The sequence below is a fragment of the Epinephelus moara genome, chromosome 16 (assembly GCF_006386435.1).
Source record: "Epinephelus moara isolate mb chromosome 16, YSFRI_EMoa_1.0, whole genome shotgun sequence".
Lineage (NCBI taxonomy): Eukaryota > Metazoa > Chordata > Actinopteri > Perciformes > Serranidae > Epinephelus > Epinephelus moara.
The window spans coordinates 36955373-36969617 of record NC_065521.1 but is presented as its reverse complement, the minus strand read 5'-3'; the positions used below and the strand labels follow the sequence as shown (position 1 = coordinate 36969617).

General features: G+C 42.1%; 2 protein-coding genes and 1 long non-coding RNA gene across 6 annotated transcripts in view; 1 reads left to right on the top strand and 2 right to left on the bottom strand.

Annotated features, from left to right (window-relative positions):
* Positions 1-458, bottom strand: part of LOC126403154 (uncharacterized) — a 3135-nt gene extending 2677 nt beyond the window's left edge. The window contains exons 1-2 of one of the 2 annotated variants that reach the window (XR_007571292.1): positions 306-458; positions 16-218 (exon numbers count right to left, since the gene is read on the bottom strand). This is a non-coding gene — a long non-coding RNA (uncharacterized LOC126403154). The remainder of the gene's footprint in view (positions 1-15; positions 219-305) is intronic. The other variant, XR_007571293.1, reaches the window with a different exon arrangement.
* The window catches only part of LOC126403147 (semaphorin-3F-like), a 19813-nt gene extending 13242 nt beyond the window's left edge, over positions 1-6571 (top strand). Inside the window, exons 12-19 of one of the 2 annotated variants that reach the window (XM_050065631.1) lie at positions 1427-1571; positions 1670-1892; positions 1979-2067; positions 2166-2207; positions 2298-2455; positions 2543-2610; positions 2709-2836; positions 4307-6571. In XM_050065631.1, the coding sequence (XP_049921588.1) occupies positions 1427-1571; positions 1670-1892; positions 1979-2067; positions 2166-2207; positions 2298-2455; positions 2543-2610; positions 2709-2836; positions 4307-4714 (1261 nt within the window). In that variant the 3' untranslated portion in view covers positions 4715-6571. The remainder of the gene's footprint in view (positions 1-1426; positions 1572-1669; positions 1893-1978; positions 2068-2165; positions 2208-2297; positions 2456-2542; positions 2611-2708; positions 2837-4306) is intronic. The other variant, XM_050065632.1, reaches the window with a different exon arrangement.
* Positions 6572-6648: 77 nt separating this feature from the next.
* Positions 6649-14123, bottom strand: LOC126403150 (actin nucleation-promoting factor WAS-like). Of its 2 annotated transcripts, none has more exons than XM_050065639.1 (11): positions 13888-14123; positions 12901-13041; positions 10020-10106; positions 9766-9862; positions 8956-8985; positions 8827-8859; positions 8524-8725; positions 7832-8007; positions 7179-7732; positions 6924-7035; positions 6649-6836 (listed from the first exon to the last, which is right to left on the bottom strand). In XM_050065639.1, exons 1-11 carry the CDS (start codon positions 13987-13989, stop codon positions 6778-6780), a joined length of 1593 nt encoding a protein of 530 aa, XP_049921596.1. In that variant the 5' UTR covers positions 13990-14123; the 3' UTR covers positions 6649-6777. The 2 variants fall into 2 exon arrangements, with proteins under 2 accessions (XP_049921596.1, XP_049921597.1); XM_050065640.1 differs by having other exon boundaries at positions 13895-14031.
* Positions 14124-14245: the final 122 nt, after the last annotated feature.

The window sequence follows — 14245 nt, the reverse complement described above, 5'->3', positions numbered from 1 at the left end:
TTGCCTAAACCTAACCTATGTAACTTTACTTGCCTAACCCTAACCTATGTAACTTCATTTGCCTAAACCTAACCTATGCAACTTCACTTGCCTAAACCTAACCTACGTACCTTCACTTGACTAAACCTAACCTATGTAACTTTACTTGCCTAAACCTAACCTATGTAACTTTACTTGCCTAACCCTAACCTATGTAACTTCATTTGCCTAAACCTAACCTATGCAACTTCACTTGCCTAAACCTAACCTACGTACCTTCACTTGACTAAACCTAACCTATGTAACTTTACTTGCCTAACCCTAACCTATGTAACTTTACTTGCCTAACCCTAACCTATGTAACTTCATTTGCCTAAACCTAACCTATGTAACTTTACTTGCCTAACCCTAACCTATGTAACTTCATTTGCCTAAACCTAACCTATGCAACTTCACTTGCCTAAACCTAACCTACGTACCTTCACTTGACTAAACCTAACCTATGTAACTTTACTTGCCTAACCCTAACCTACATAACTTTACTTGCCTAACCCTAACCCTAAACTATGTAATTTACTCACCTAAAGCTAACCAACGTACCTTAACTTCCCTAAATTAACTTAACTTGCCTAAACCTGAACTATGTATCTTCACTTGCCTTAACCTAAAGACGCCTAACCATGTTTCTTTTCCTAAACCTAACCTACATAACTTTACTTGCCAAAACCTTACCTATGTAATGAGGTGCCTAAACCTAAAGATGAGGGCTGTCCTGAATATCAGTTTTTGGACATTAAAGCCTCAGTGAGAAATATCCACAATTAATCAACGCCTAGGGGGAATGAGGGTAGAGGAGGACATAAATCAGACTAAAACACAATTAGCCACTTTGTTAGCATGTTGGCAGGTTACAAGAATACTTTGCAAGACGGCTAAGATGTTACCTACAGTTCTCAGCTAATTTGCCAAGCCTGTTGTACTTTAATTTGACATTACTGGCACACAGCTTTTTGGGGGTCATCTTCACAAAGTTTGAAACTTTTCCATTTTCTTAGTTTATGGGCTATTTGCAAGCTTTGAGGCTTTGAAGCATTCATGTCAGCCCTACTAAAGACATCCAACCATGTTTTTTTCTAAACCATACCTATGTAACTTTACTTGCATAAACCTAACCTACGTAACTTTACATTAAGTATGCAATGTCATTTGTAGGGTGCTAATTTGTTAGTTGGTTCATAGGAACCATTGTGTGTACATTTCAGAAGATTTCATATGAACTATGTACTAGGAGAATACGTTTCTAATTCACACCTCACCCAACTTCACAGAACATGTTCTTTTTTTTCTCCACACATTTTTGTGGCCAATTTATGCTTTAATTTCAGGTATAGGGTGCGAGCTGTCTCCTACCTCTCCCTCTTACCTTAATTGTCTGTTTCTGCTCAAGCTCTGTGTTCAAAGGCTCAGCGGTCTGCGTGTACTCCATGGCTGATATCCGCAATGTCTTCAATGGACCATTTGCCCACAAACATGGCCATAATTACCAATGGACAGAGTACACTGGCAAGATTCCCTACCCACGGCCTGGGACAGTATGTTTCAGTCATGTTATCTCCAATCAAATAAACCACAAACATCTAAAAAGACACTTAACAAATTATTTTTCCACCTCTTCTCTTTTTTCATCCAGTGTCCAGGAGGAACCTTCACTCCTGGTATCCGTTCCTCCAAGAACTTTTCAGATGAGGCTGTGAATTTCATCCGAGCCCATCCCCTCATGATCCATCCAGTTTATCCAATCCACCGCCGCCCCCTGGTGGTGAGAACTGGGGTGGACTACCGCTTCACTGCCCTGGTAGTGGATCAGGTGGATGCTGTGGATGGACGCTATGAGGTGCTCTTCTTGGGGACAGGTGAGGCAGTTGCGGGGCTGATGGCACTTTGTGGCCGGAAGATTAGTTTGGAAAGCAAATGTTAAAATAATTGTTCTCATTTCCAGATCGAGGCACCGTCCAAAAAGTTATAGTGTTGCCGAAGGACCCAACTAGCATGGAGGAACTGACACTAGAGGAAGTGGAGGTTTTCCGGGTATGTCTAAATATGTGGTCCTGAAGAGACAAAATACTGTAATCTCAAAGACTAAGAGGTGTTGCTGATTTATCTTTTTGCTGTTTATGAATTTACAGTCCAGAGCTCCAGTCAAAACTATGAAGATATCCTCCAAAAGAGTAAGTCTGACATGGTGATACATCTTTCAGCGCATGAATTCAACCACCCAGCCACACTGAGATCAATTTATTTTTCTTGTGTCACCACAGCAACAGCTGTACGTGTCATCAGACGCGGGGCTGACCCAGGTGTCACTGCACCGCTGCAGCGTGTACGGCCGGGCCTGCTCTGATTGCTGTCTGGCTCGAGACCCCTACTGTGCCTGGGATGGAGAGAGCTGCTCTGCCTTCACCCCATCCACCAAGAGGTCAGGGGCATCTCATATAATACAGCGCACTGTCTCTGGAATATAAAGTGATGTTGACTTAATCCTGAATTCTGGTCTGTGTCTCAGGAGGAGCAGAAGACAGGATGTTAAACACGGCGACCCACTGAGGCAGTGCAGGGGCTTCAATGCCAAAGGTGTGGCAGCCTTTTTGTGTGTTTAAAGATCATACACACTTCAAATTTTTGTTTGTTTTGAGCAGTTGTCACCATTTCTTCTCTCTTTGTCTCTGCAGTGGAGAAACGTCTGAGAGAAACGGTGCAGTTTGGGGTGGAGGGGAGCAGTACATTCCTGGAGTGTCAGCCTCGCTCTCCCCAGGCTACTGTCAAGTGGCTGTTCCAGAGGGAAGGAAAGAGGAAAGTGGTGAGGAAGAACAGTTAGTTTTAGGAAATGTTAAAGGTATACTGTGCAGGAATTATCGGTTATTGTTTGTAAACACAACATTAAAGCTTGGCCCCTCCACCCTACACCTCTTGCATGTACACTGCAAGCTACTGTTGTGGGAGCAAAAATGGAAGGGGTGATACTTCAGCAAGCTCACTAAGCTAACCGCCGGCACCCACCTGTCCAACAGAAAACAGGCCACCTCTGCTTTGTTCTTCATCTTCGCTTTCAGTGCTCGCCAGCAAAAGTGAAAGCCAACCTCAGATTCACTCTCAGTTTGGAACGAGCTTCATCCACTTCCTGTTTCGCCACACTATATTTGCAGTTTTTTGGTGCTGCATCCATGGCGTTTTAGCTCCCTCTTGATGCGTGCTGCCACTACTTGATCACTACCTTTATTTTTTTTTTTTAAAAAGTTCTGACCTCACCTGTGGGCTGTTTTGGCTGGGGGCTACACAGAAGAAAATAAGACAGTGTCTCTGCAGATAAATACACTACCACATATTTAGGTTGTGGCCCCGATCACACACAAGGTGTTTTGCAGCTTGCAAATGTGAGGCGCACCGCACTTCCTTTTTTTTTTTTAAATGAATGCCACTATTAAAAAAAAAAAACGCTTGCTGCACCTTTTTATTGTTGCCAGCCTCCTTACCCTAACCTTCCTGTGTAATCAATCGACCACTTTTTTTTTCACAGTAATTAGTATCTAGTCCCTAAAATGTTGAGGCAGAGAGTACTTGCTGTAGCTCTGGTTGAGGGTGAGAAACTGTCAGCAAATAGGTTGTTGGTCACAGATAAACAGAGATCTGTGTGGGTACATGAGACCCTAAAAAAAGAGGGTGGATTGTGGGGAGTACAGCAAGTTGGTCCAGGAGCTTCGCCTCCATGATGGCTGTTTCCAGGCATATTTTAGGATGACTCAGGGGCAGTTTGACAACCTGCTGTCTATCAATTGGGTTGTATAGCTCTGGGTGTTCTGCAACTGCTCCACCAGTTTCTCCTCCGTTGTTTACCAGCTATAAATGTGTTGTCATGACCACCACAGAAGGCCCGCCTCTTAAATCATCTGATTGGACAATGGGGAAAAAATATGACAAAAAAAAGAGATGATGTGGGGCAATTGCCGCTCTGAGTTGGAAGTTTTATTCAACTTCAGGAGTTCAGAGTGCGTTGGCAAAAACGCCAGGCGCCTAGAGTGCAAAAACGGTGCCTCACAATGCAAAAAAACCCAAGCAACTCAGTTCTCTTTAAAAAAAAAAAATATACAAAAAGCCACCACCAGCTGCCTAAACACTTTTTGTGTGATCAGGGCACTAAGAGGGATTTTTTTTGTGGGAGCCCAGACATTGTATATTTTTAGGAAACTCCTGCATAGTATATCTTTAAAGGGATTGTTTGACTTCATTTGTAACCTGTATACAAACTCAGATATGTTGTTCCCTCTCTCAGACTCCTGCGGTTTCATTCCCTTCTCTGCAGCTCAACCGTGTGGCAGGTGTTCTGAAGACCAACCATGGCATCCTCCTGAAGTCCCTCAACCAGTCAGATGCGGGGCTCTACCACTGCCTCGCCACTGAGAACAACTTTAAACACACAGTGGCCCGCGTGGCGCTGCGCATCCTGGATCGAGACATAGTTTTAGCTCTCACCGCTCAGGATGAGGACGAAGAGCCAAAAACTCGCCAAGCGGGACCTTACCCAGAGTCGTCCCTCGTCTCCACACCCTTCCCGCCCGAGATTAGACTGATTAACCAGTACTGCCAGTCCTACTGGGAACAACTCAGCCCCAAACAGCAGCAGCAGCGCAAGCGCACCAGCCGCAGGCACACAGAGGGCCAGGACCAAGGCCTCGGTTAGAGGACGGGACTGACGCTGTCCAACACTGGTCTGTGTGGACTTTTATGGTGGACTTTTATGTTTGACATGCATGTTTGTGTGTCGCCTCCAGTCATTAGGCAGGTGATGCTGTCATGCTGTCGTCAAAGTACTGTATTTGTGGTTTTGCAAGTGTCAGTCTAAAGAATGCAAATTGTGTATATTTTACATTACCTGTGACATTTTCCCAAAGAATACTGTACAGTTTTAGGATTTTCTGTCTTTCAGGGATCAGCTTGTGTTAAAGGACCAGCGGCTAGTCTGTAAGGGGGCAGAAATGGAACAAAAGTATGTTTTCAATAGTGTATTATCACCTGAATTTAAGAACTGTTGTGTTTTTGTTACCTTACAATGAGTCCTTCATATCTACATCGGTAGCAGGTCCTTGTTCATGGAGCCTATCATGTTGCACCGCCATGTTTCTACAGTAGCCAAAAAAGAACAGATCGAGATACGACTCTAGATAGGGCCTTTTGCATTTTTACGTAACCTGAAGGCCTCTGTAGGTTCTCATACGTGCTTGGAAAGGGAGGGGTGAGCAGAGAAGTATTCAGTTGGTTGCAATCTGCAGTCTCACCACTAGATGTCACTAAATGATCCACACCGCTCTTTTAATTTGACATTTAAATCAATTTACAGACTTGACACTCCCTCAAGATTCATCACCAATCATAGAGATTGTTTTAAAACTTCTTCGCCATGGTGTGTTCAGGTGCTTGTGGGAAACTCCGGCATCTGTTACTCAAGAATCACTGTGGAAGATCAGCGTTTTAATCTGAGAACTAAAAAGAAATGTTCACAACTTCCATGTTTGTTCATCATGTGTCTCCTAGGTTTGATTTTCCAATTGGCGGCTGATTCATCAAATTTATAATTGTCTTTAAAGGCACCAACAAAGAAGAGTTTTCTAAACAAGACTGCTCACTGTAATGGATTACATATTTCACACTTTTTTGTCGTTGTTTTGGAAAATTTCAGAGCCCCTAAAGTCCTGAAAGGTGATATTTTTTGCTTTGTGCACTCAAGATAATTAACTTGTTCCCACAAGATAATTAAGTTGTGTGCACAAAATAAAAACTATCACCGTTTGGGACTTAAGGGGCGCCATATAAATGGTAAACTGTGATGTAAAGTATATGCAGCATGTGGTTAACAGGCTCCAACATGCAAAACCACAGGTATGGTACTGTTAAGTATCTTGAAACAGAAATGTAATATATTGATTGTGAATATAATATATATGGTCATTGGATTACTCTTGTATTGTATGAAGATAATATGATGATATAAATGCATAATGTTGCATGCGTATCTGTTGTTTGTTGCAAGTTGTACATTTTACTTGGTGTGTACTGATGTTTGTAAAGTGTACTGTATTCTGTTAAGCTAATTCCATTGGATGTTGTCATATAATGACTCCCCTACTGTCCTGTGCTCTAGTGACCTACAGTATGTGAGTGTTGAAGATATGCATAGCATACAGTGTTCTTCCAGTTATGCACTTTGTCGGTGGTGGTATTCGAGGGGATTTTGGGATCTTTGCACAGATGTATGAGAAAATGAAACGGGAACTTAATGTTTTTTTTCTATGTACAGTATGTTATTATAAAAATGGGAATGGAACTGACTCAGATTTAGTATTGATTGTTGGTGTTCTGTCGTATGCTGTATTTACAGATTTTTTTAAACGGCTCTTTTTAGTGGAAGCATAAGGAACAAGATTTTTTTTTTCTTTTTTCCAGTCAGAGCCACATTCACCGTCATTGTGAGTGACACAGTGCTATGCTGTCATGCTGATGAATCCTACACTGGAAATGTTCGAACAAATATATAAACATTTCAGAATTCTCTTACACTTGTTTTCTTTCCCTTTCAAGTCCTTTATATTGAGTTATTTAGGATTTAATCACATCAAGTCATATTCCAGTTTTATTATTAATTCTTGAACCTGAAATTCAACATGTACCAGTACTGCAATTCAGAAGTTTGACATCAAAATCACAGTTGAAGGAAGTTCAAAATCCACACAAGCAAGAACTTCAACATCAGTCGTCCCATTCATCGTCCTCATCGTCCTCATCTCCACCGTCATCTTCGCTTTCCTCTGAAAGAGAAGACAAATACAAAGATATGAGTCCTTTCGGTTCAACTCTTCTGTTACATAGGGTGTTATTAATGTTCTGATATTTACCGGAGGAATGGATGACTTTACTCCTCTTCTGCATGACCATCATAAGAGCACCAACGATGCCTTCACCTGACTCTGGTGGTGTAGGCGCAGCTACATCAGGGCTGTCTGTCACCTATAACAGGAGAGAATTTAAATATCAACATCTGCTACAAACGTCCAAACAAACCATAATCATGATGCACAGCATGTCAGTCCAGACTTGTGTACTTGTATAGCATGTATAAAATGTTTTTCAGAAGAAGAAGTTTGCGTTACATTTCTGAGCTTCTTCCCCAGTCGGATCTGATCCAACAGAGCTCCTCTGCCATCCCCGCCTCCAGACACAGGAGCAGGTGGTGGCGGTGGGCCTCCAGAAGCAGGAGGAGGAGGTGGGAAATTTGAAGATATAGGAGGTAGGGAAGGTGGAGGGGGTGGAGGAGGAGGAGGTGGAGGGGCCCCTCCGCTGGGTGTCGATGGGACTGGAGGAGGTGGGAAACCCATGGAGCGCTGTTGGTTAGATGGCGGCATGGGAGGAGGCAGGCTGTGGGAGGACATTGGGGGCCTTGAGGGCGGCGGTGAGGAGAACTGAGAAGAGTGCACTGGTGGAGGTGGCGGTGGAGGACCGCCTCTGCTCATTGCAGGAGGTGGTGGTGGCAAGCCTCCACGTGAGGGAGGCGGGTGAGGGGGCGGGGTCCCTCGAGGTGACTGGCCTGGGATAGGAGGCAGGGGGCCAGAGCGGCCTCGTGGAGGTGGAGGGGTGGGAGCGTGGGAGCCGGGCACAGGAGGCAGAGGTCCTTGTCTGCCAGGTGGAGGTGGTGGAGGTGCACTGGCTGTAATGCAATGGGACAAGATATGCATAGCAATTCAGTCTGAACTTTAGAGAATCACATAGGGAGCAGTGAGATTAATAAAAAATGAATCAGTCTAACCTCTGTTCACCTCCCTCTTCACCGCCTCCATGCCTCCAGACTGCTCGATGACATTATAAATGAGCTGGGAGGTCTTTTCATCCTTCATCTCGTCTTCACCAATTCCAGCTTGGGAGAGCAGCTTCCACAGATCAGGGTCGAGGTTGTTGGGATCCCAGCCGACATGACTAACATGCCTGACAAGAAGGAAACAAAAGGAGACTCCTCGTATTTTGGATTTACTTGACCTTTTACTTCATTCTACTTGACTTAGACCTGTTGTTCTTGGTCGTGGACACTTTTTTGTGCCATGTAGTGGTAGTAAGAGCAAAATACACTAATTCATGTAAAAACAAGATGGCAGCCGTCTCTGCCAAGTCAGTCTGCAGCCGATCCTGACACAAAAGAGGACAAGATCCAAAACCTGATCACTTTTAATGGTTGAAACTTGTTTATTTAATAAAATTAATAATGTCTGACACTGTTAATTAGTAAGTGCTCATTTGAAGACGTTGGGACTTTACTGTCGTCACAGTTAAGGACATTAGGCCATAATTATCATTGACAAAGTTTAGTTTTTTATACTAATCTGGTCCTACTGACCCCAAACAACTAGGAGAAATTAAAAATGCATACCAAACAAAAGCTCAGGTCTCAGGAGGATGTTGTAAAACCACATCCTCTCATGCCTAACATAAGGGCAAAACACTCACTTAAATCCACTGGGTGCCCCAATGTCTGCTTTGGAGATTTTGGGGCCCTTCTTCCCTTTCTTCTTATCCTTCTTTCCTTTGCCGATCAGGGCTGTGGAAGCAGCAGGTGAAGGCATTGAGCGGTACCGTGAAGAATGGATATCTGGGTTTTGGATGTCCACTGTGGCCATGTGAAAAGAGCCAGGGCTGCCAGATGATGCGGCTGGAGGAGATACAATGCACAGGCAGGATGGCATGTTATAATTATTTAATTTCATGCATCACTGGTGGTAGAAAGAGTTACAGCAGAGACATGTTGTGCACCTTTCTCAGGAGGACGGGGCAGGGAACCTCTATCTGCAGTGACAGGAAACAGGAAAGAAATAGTTTTACTCATTGTTTGCTACATATGTAAACGCAATCATGCAGTCATGAAGTTCATTGCTATCTTACCACTGGGCGGCGGGGGGCGCTGTTTCCTTTCTGTCATTGAGAAGGAAGTGAGAGAAACCATTTTGAGACACATGCCACAACACAACACAACACAACACAACACACTCACATACAGTATATATACATATATATATATATATATATATATAGTCAGCTAAAATAGCATAGACATTTTTTATATCTATGTGAAATACCCTTAAAAAATAATATTCTACCTAAGAGTAACCTGAAAATTTACTACAGTTTCTGTTTAATGGAAGTCTCCTCACAATAAAAACTCACCTGTAAAATATTTCAGATTTTGGCAAAAAAAAAAAAAAGAAGAAGAAGAAGAAGAAGAAATAAATGAAATAAAATAAAATAAAATAAAATAAAATAAAATGAAATGAAATGAAATAAAAATAAAATACAGTAAGGTAATATAAATAAAAATAAAATAAAATTAATGAATAAAAAATATAAATAGATAAATATGAATAAATAAAATAAAGTTTTTTTTAAGTTCATTATAATTATTTTTTCAGGGTCAAATTGCAAACAAAATATAAGCCCCCCTCAAAAAATTAAAATAAATAAATAAATAAAATAAAATAAAATAAAATGAATGAATAAAAAAATGTAAATAGATAAATATAAATAAATAAAATAAAGTTTTTTAAGTTGATTGTCATTATTTTTTTCAGGGTCATATTGCAAACAGAATATTAGCCCAATAGCATATTGTAGTTGCAAATTTACCTCTAAATTAATTGTATTTATTTTGTGCAAAAAATGACACATCACGGTGATATGACCAATGACCCCACTGACCTGAACGGGTGTGTCTCTGGTTTATTTTATCCTCGACAACATTTTGGAAATCGTCTGCTTCCTGTTGCAGAGCAAAGTTCAGTCCGACCTGACAGTCCTGCGTCGGGTAAGAAATAAACAAGTAATCACATTGAACGTGTTTCAACAGTTGACTTCCTGCTGATATTTGTAACGGAAATAATGGCAGTGCACCACATCAACAGCTCGACAGTGACTGAAGCGGGAGGAAAAAGGTCAAATGAGGGTGCGCTTACATCCGCTGCAAAGGTATGAAAGTACGGCTGTGGCGAGGAGTAAACAATCTGGTTGTAGAGCTCCTGCTCCCAAATCTGCCTCCCTGCCTGTAGAAGAGACACATGGTAAATATTTCTGCAGAGCAACAATAATAACTCAGGTAAGATGTGAGTAATCATGTGCCATAGTTCAGTAGGGGAGACTGGGGATAGTTGTAACAAAGGGATGGTTGTAGCAGCAACACTTTAATCAAGAAGCCATGAACAGATTGTCATGTGATCAGTTTCATATATGGCTGATGTCTTATATGACCTTGGATGTGATAGTAAGTGCAGATTTTACAGCTAAAACACAAATTTTCAGACATGAAAGTAATCTTTTTGCACCATGCACCCCCACTGTTGAAGTAAGAATTAAGTAATTAGATTAAGGAGAAGTCTATTAAAGGTAAAATATAGGGTATTTCATCTGCTAATCTCAAACCACCATGCTGCTACAGCTAGTTTAACTGTGACAGTCAGGGGTTAGGATGGTTGTAACACCTTTTAAAGTGTTACAACTAACCCCCAGTGTCACATACTGTATGCATATACAAATTCAGTATGTAAATAAACACATGCAGTGCTCTAGAAGTAAGTTCATGTAAAGTTTTAAAAGTAGCAACACCACTGTCAAGGCCAAATACAACACTGTGGACAATGTATTACATATGGCACACAGTGCGACTGTCACTGCTAATTTCAGACTACCGCAGCTGTCATTTTCATGGCCAGCGCCCATGTTGTGTATGTAGCCAGTGTACTTGCACCCATGGGCACCTAGGTCTTAAATGGGGCAGGGGTAGGTGCAATGGTTAGCATTGTTGCCTCACAGCAAGAGGGTTTCTGGTTTAAACCCATGGTAGGGGCTTCGTACCCGTGTTGGGGGAGCCTTTCTGTGTGGAGTTTGCATGTTCTCCCTGTGTCAGTGTGGGTTTTTCCGGGTACTCCAGCTTTCTCCCACAGTCCAAAGACATGCAGGTTAATTGGTGACTCTAAATTGGCCGTAGGTGTGAATGTGAGTGTGAATGGTTGCCCTGTGATAGTCTGGTGACCTGTCCGAGGTGTACCACGCCTGTTGTAGGCCTAAAGAAATTCTTACATTCTCCAGTTGTAAAAATATGAAGCCTGTATCCAATTTAAAAAAAAGTCTTTTAGCATTTCAACAACGAAACTGTGTGTAATACATCTACTGCCTGGCGCCTTTACCTTGAAATTTTGCCGAACCTCAATAGCAGTGGCCAGTCTCAAGTCTCCCTAGTGGGTTAGCTATAGATGCCAAATCCAAAAAAGTATAAGTCTCAGAATAAAGTCAAGAATTTAGTAGAGTGTGGACAGATTTGTTTGCTTTCACTGCCAGCTCTGCAAAGTTAAAGTACCACATAATCATAAATAGTGCCCTGCCCCTGTTAATGAATTTAGACTATTAGATAGTCTAATTTAGATTTAATAGGCTGTTTTACCTTCATTATAAGACTCAAATATGTTTTGCGGCTCCACACAGATTTTTTTGTTATTATTTTTGGTCAAAAATGGCTCCTTTGACAGTAAAGGTTGTGCCGACTTCTGTAAACGAGGTGTGGTCAGGCTCGTTGTTAAGGCCTTGCTATATTGAGGCAGCTGAAAGTGTTTGTGCCACTGACCAACAAAAAACTGGTCTGAAGTCAGAATGGCGCAGTATTTTCCTGCTGTTTCAAGGATGCATTAGTCAGACAGTAAGATGCGCCTACACAGAGTTACACTCTGCTTGTTAGACACACAGGGAAGCTGGGGGTGTGAATCAGAAGTTTCATCATGATAAATTAATTTATTGATCACTAAATCTGCCATGTTACGATTTCAGTTCAGTTCAGAGCTTGCAATCGAGACAACATCAGTAAATATCCTCTGTCTTTTTCTTGGCTGCTCACCATTATCTGCCTGGCTAGGCTGCAAGAACTGTGTGAATGTTTAGAAGGAGGTGTGCTTTGACAGAATGGTGACACAGACGTGCCATGGAAACTTCAACATAAAGGTGTATCTTAAAGATGACGATATGTACCTGTGTTTTCACTTAGCATTGATGATATTGGACCATTGATAACTGAATTGATATATTGCTCCAGATTGATGTATCGTCAGATTTAAAAGTCAGTGGTGAGTTCAGTTTGTTGTGGGGTGGTCTCAGTTTTTAATGCGTCACTCTTACTGTGTCAGCTAACCCCTGGTTGTGTTACAACTTACCCAGGCAGTAAGGCAGCTTGAAACAGTAGAACTCCTTGTATTTGACAACAATTAATTAATTCTGTGATATAGTTGGAGAAGTTGAAACCATTGCTATTTGTAGTAGGCAAATAAGGCTACTTTGTATAAAAATCTGAGAGCTCAAACCATGCGGAAACCTCCAGGGCCGAGAAATGAAGCCAACATGGTGGTGCCAAAAACTGCAGTTCTTTGCAGTTCTTTTCTTTCATCAACTGTACATGAGTACATTTTTTTTTTACAACTCACCTGTTTACCTTATTTAGTTAAGGCTTAAAGTTACAGATAACTAAGGGCAGGCAGCTTTGAGTGACAGGCTGACTGCCGGTAGTGTCCTTGGCTTCTCAGACAGACCCCTCCTTCGCTCCTCCACACTGCCAGCCCATCGCCTAAACATGGTCACTTTTGTCTCCCAAAAACCAAGATGGCATTGGCCAAAATGCTGAACTCAAGGTTTCAGAACAAGTCAACAAACCAGTGGGTGATGTCACAGTAGCTACGTCCAAAAAGTGTTACAACCACCCCTTGTCTCCCCTAACTTTACATCGTTAATCTAAGGAGGATCTAAATATTCTTGTGATTAGACTCTTGGTATAAATGGCAGCATTGTCTGAGAGGTTACCTTCAAATCATACATCCGTATGAAGTAGGAGCGCTGAGGGTTGTCTTTGATGAAGCACACCACTCCGGTGTGCTGCAGGCTCCATGTGGAGGGACTGTGAGGCAGAGCCATGAACAGCTGTGCTACTGCAGTGGCCATGGACTGAACACACACAGAGAGACAAACACACATTGAAAACAGTTAAGCACTGATAAGACGCTTGGAAGCATTTTATTGCACTTCATGTAAATCAACAGTTTGTGATGATTCACTTCCTCGTCGGCTTTATTTGTTTAGATAAGAACTTAAAGTGCTGTAATGCTGTTAATTTGCCAGCACTGATGTGTATATATGTCACTAAAATGTGCAGCTGGTGGTGCTCTGTTGTTGACACACACAGTGTTTGGCTCGGTATCTTAAAGAAAGTAAGGAACAAAGCAACTTCTGCTCTACTGTAAGACTAAACTCAGTGATAGAGTCTAATTCTGACACCAGAGGAGGAAATGGTTCAGCCACCATTTCCTGTTAACAGCTACCTCCTTTTTGTGATGACCTAATGTCAGCAAGTAATTTTAAACGGCATTAGCATGAACGTACGGTAAATTCCTTCGAAGAAAATATCTCAAAATAGGACTAGAATTCAAATTGAAATGAGTGTAAATAAGGTAACAAATAGCAGCTTAGAAAAAGAGTCAAACTATGATGCGGTTTGGTAGTAAAGCTGAATATTTAATCTAACAGTCCTCAGCTCAGGTTTGTGCTCATCAGCTGTACTCATTCAAATTCAGGATGTGATGTTTAACCACTAAAGGCAAAGGAGAGAAGTCTTGAGGGCTGAGACGATTTACATCACTATGCAGCAACTGGAACAACCTGTATTATCTTGGACACCTTCTGCTTTCACTTTTACAACAAACTCTGCCGTGAGAAAGGACACAAGACGAGAAATACAGCAGGTTATTATCCCCCACAATGGACAATCCCCTCCCTGGTCAGTTCAGGACTTACAGCACACCTTCTGCCCAGCAGCTCCTCCAACTTCTCATTCTCCTGGAGGCTCAACAAAGAGCTCCGGGCGCTCTCTGTTTTAGCTTTAGATCCACGGCTCATTATCCTCTAGTAATCTCCCAGTTTATCTTAAATTCATGTGTACAGCATTCGAAAAAGGCGTCCTGTCTGCCTGTCAGAATACTGAGCTCTACAGTCAAGGAAGTTTCTCTTCTCTGTTCTGCGCACACATCAACTGAAAGCAGGAAACGGACAACCGCACTTCTCTAACCCCCACTTTTCTTCTTTCTCTCAGACGCAGAGCACAAATGAATGTGTTACTTCCATTTTCAGAGGGAGGCAGTGCACTATGACTGCT

Coding starts and splice junctions, on each gene's coding strand:
- LOC126403150 (XM_050065639.1), bottom strand. CDS start 13,989: ATGAGCCGTGGATCTAAAGCTAAAACAGAGAGCGCCCGGAGCTCTTTG. Junction 7,733..7,831: donor GAAGAGGGAGGTGAACAGAG/GTTAGACTGATT, acceptor ATTGCATTACAG/CCAGTGCACCTCCACCACCT. Junction 7,036..7,178: donor TGGGGAAGAAGCTCAGAAAT/GTAACGCAAACT, acceptor CTCCTGTTATAG/GTGACAGACAGCCCTGATGT.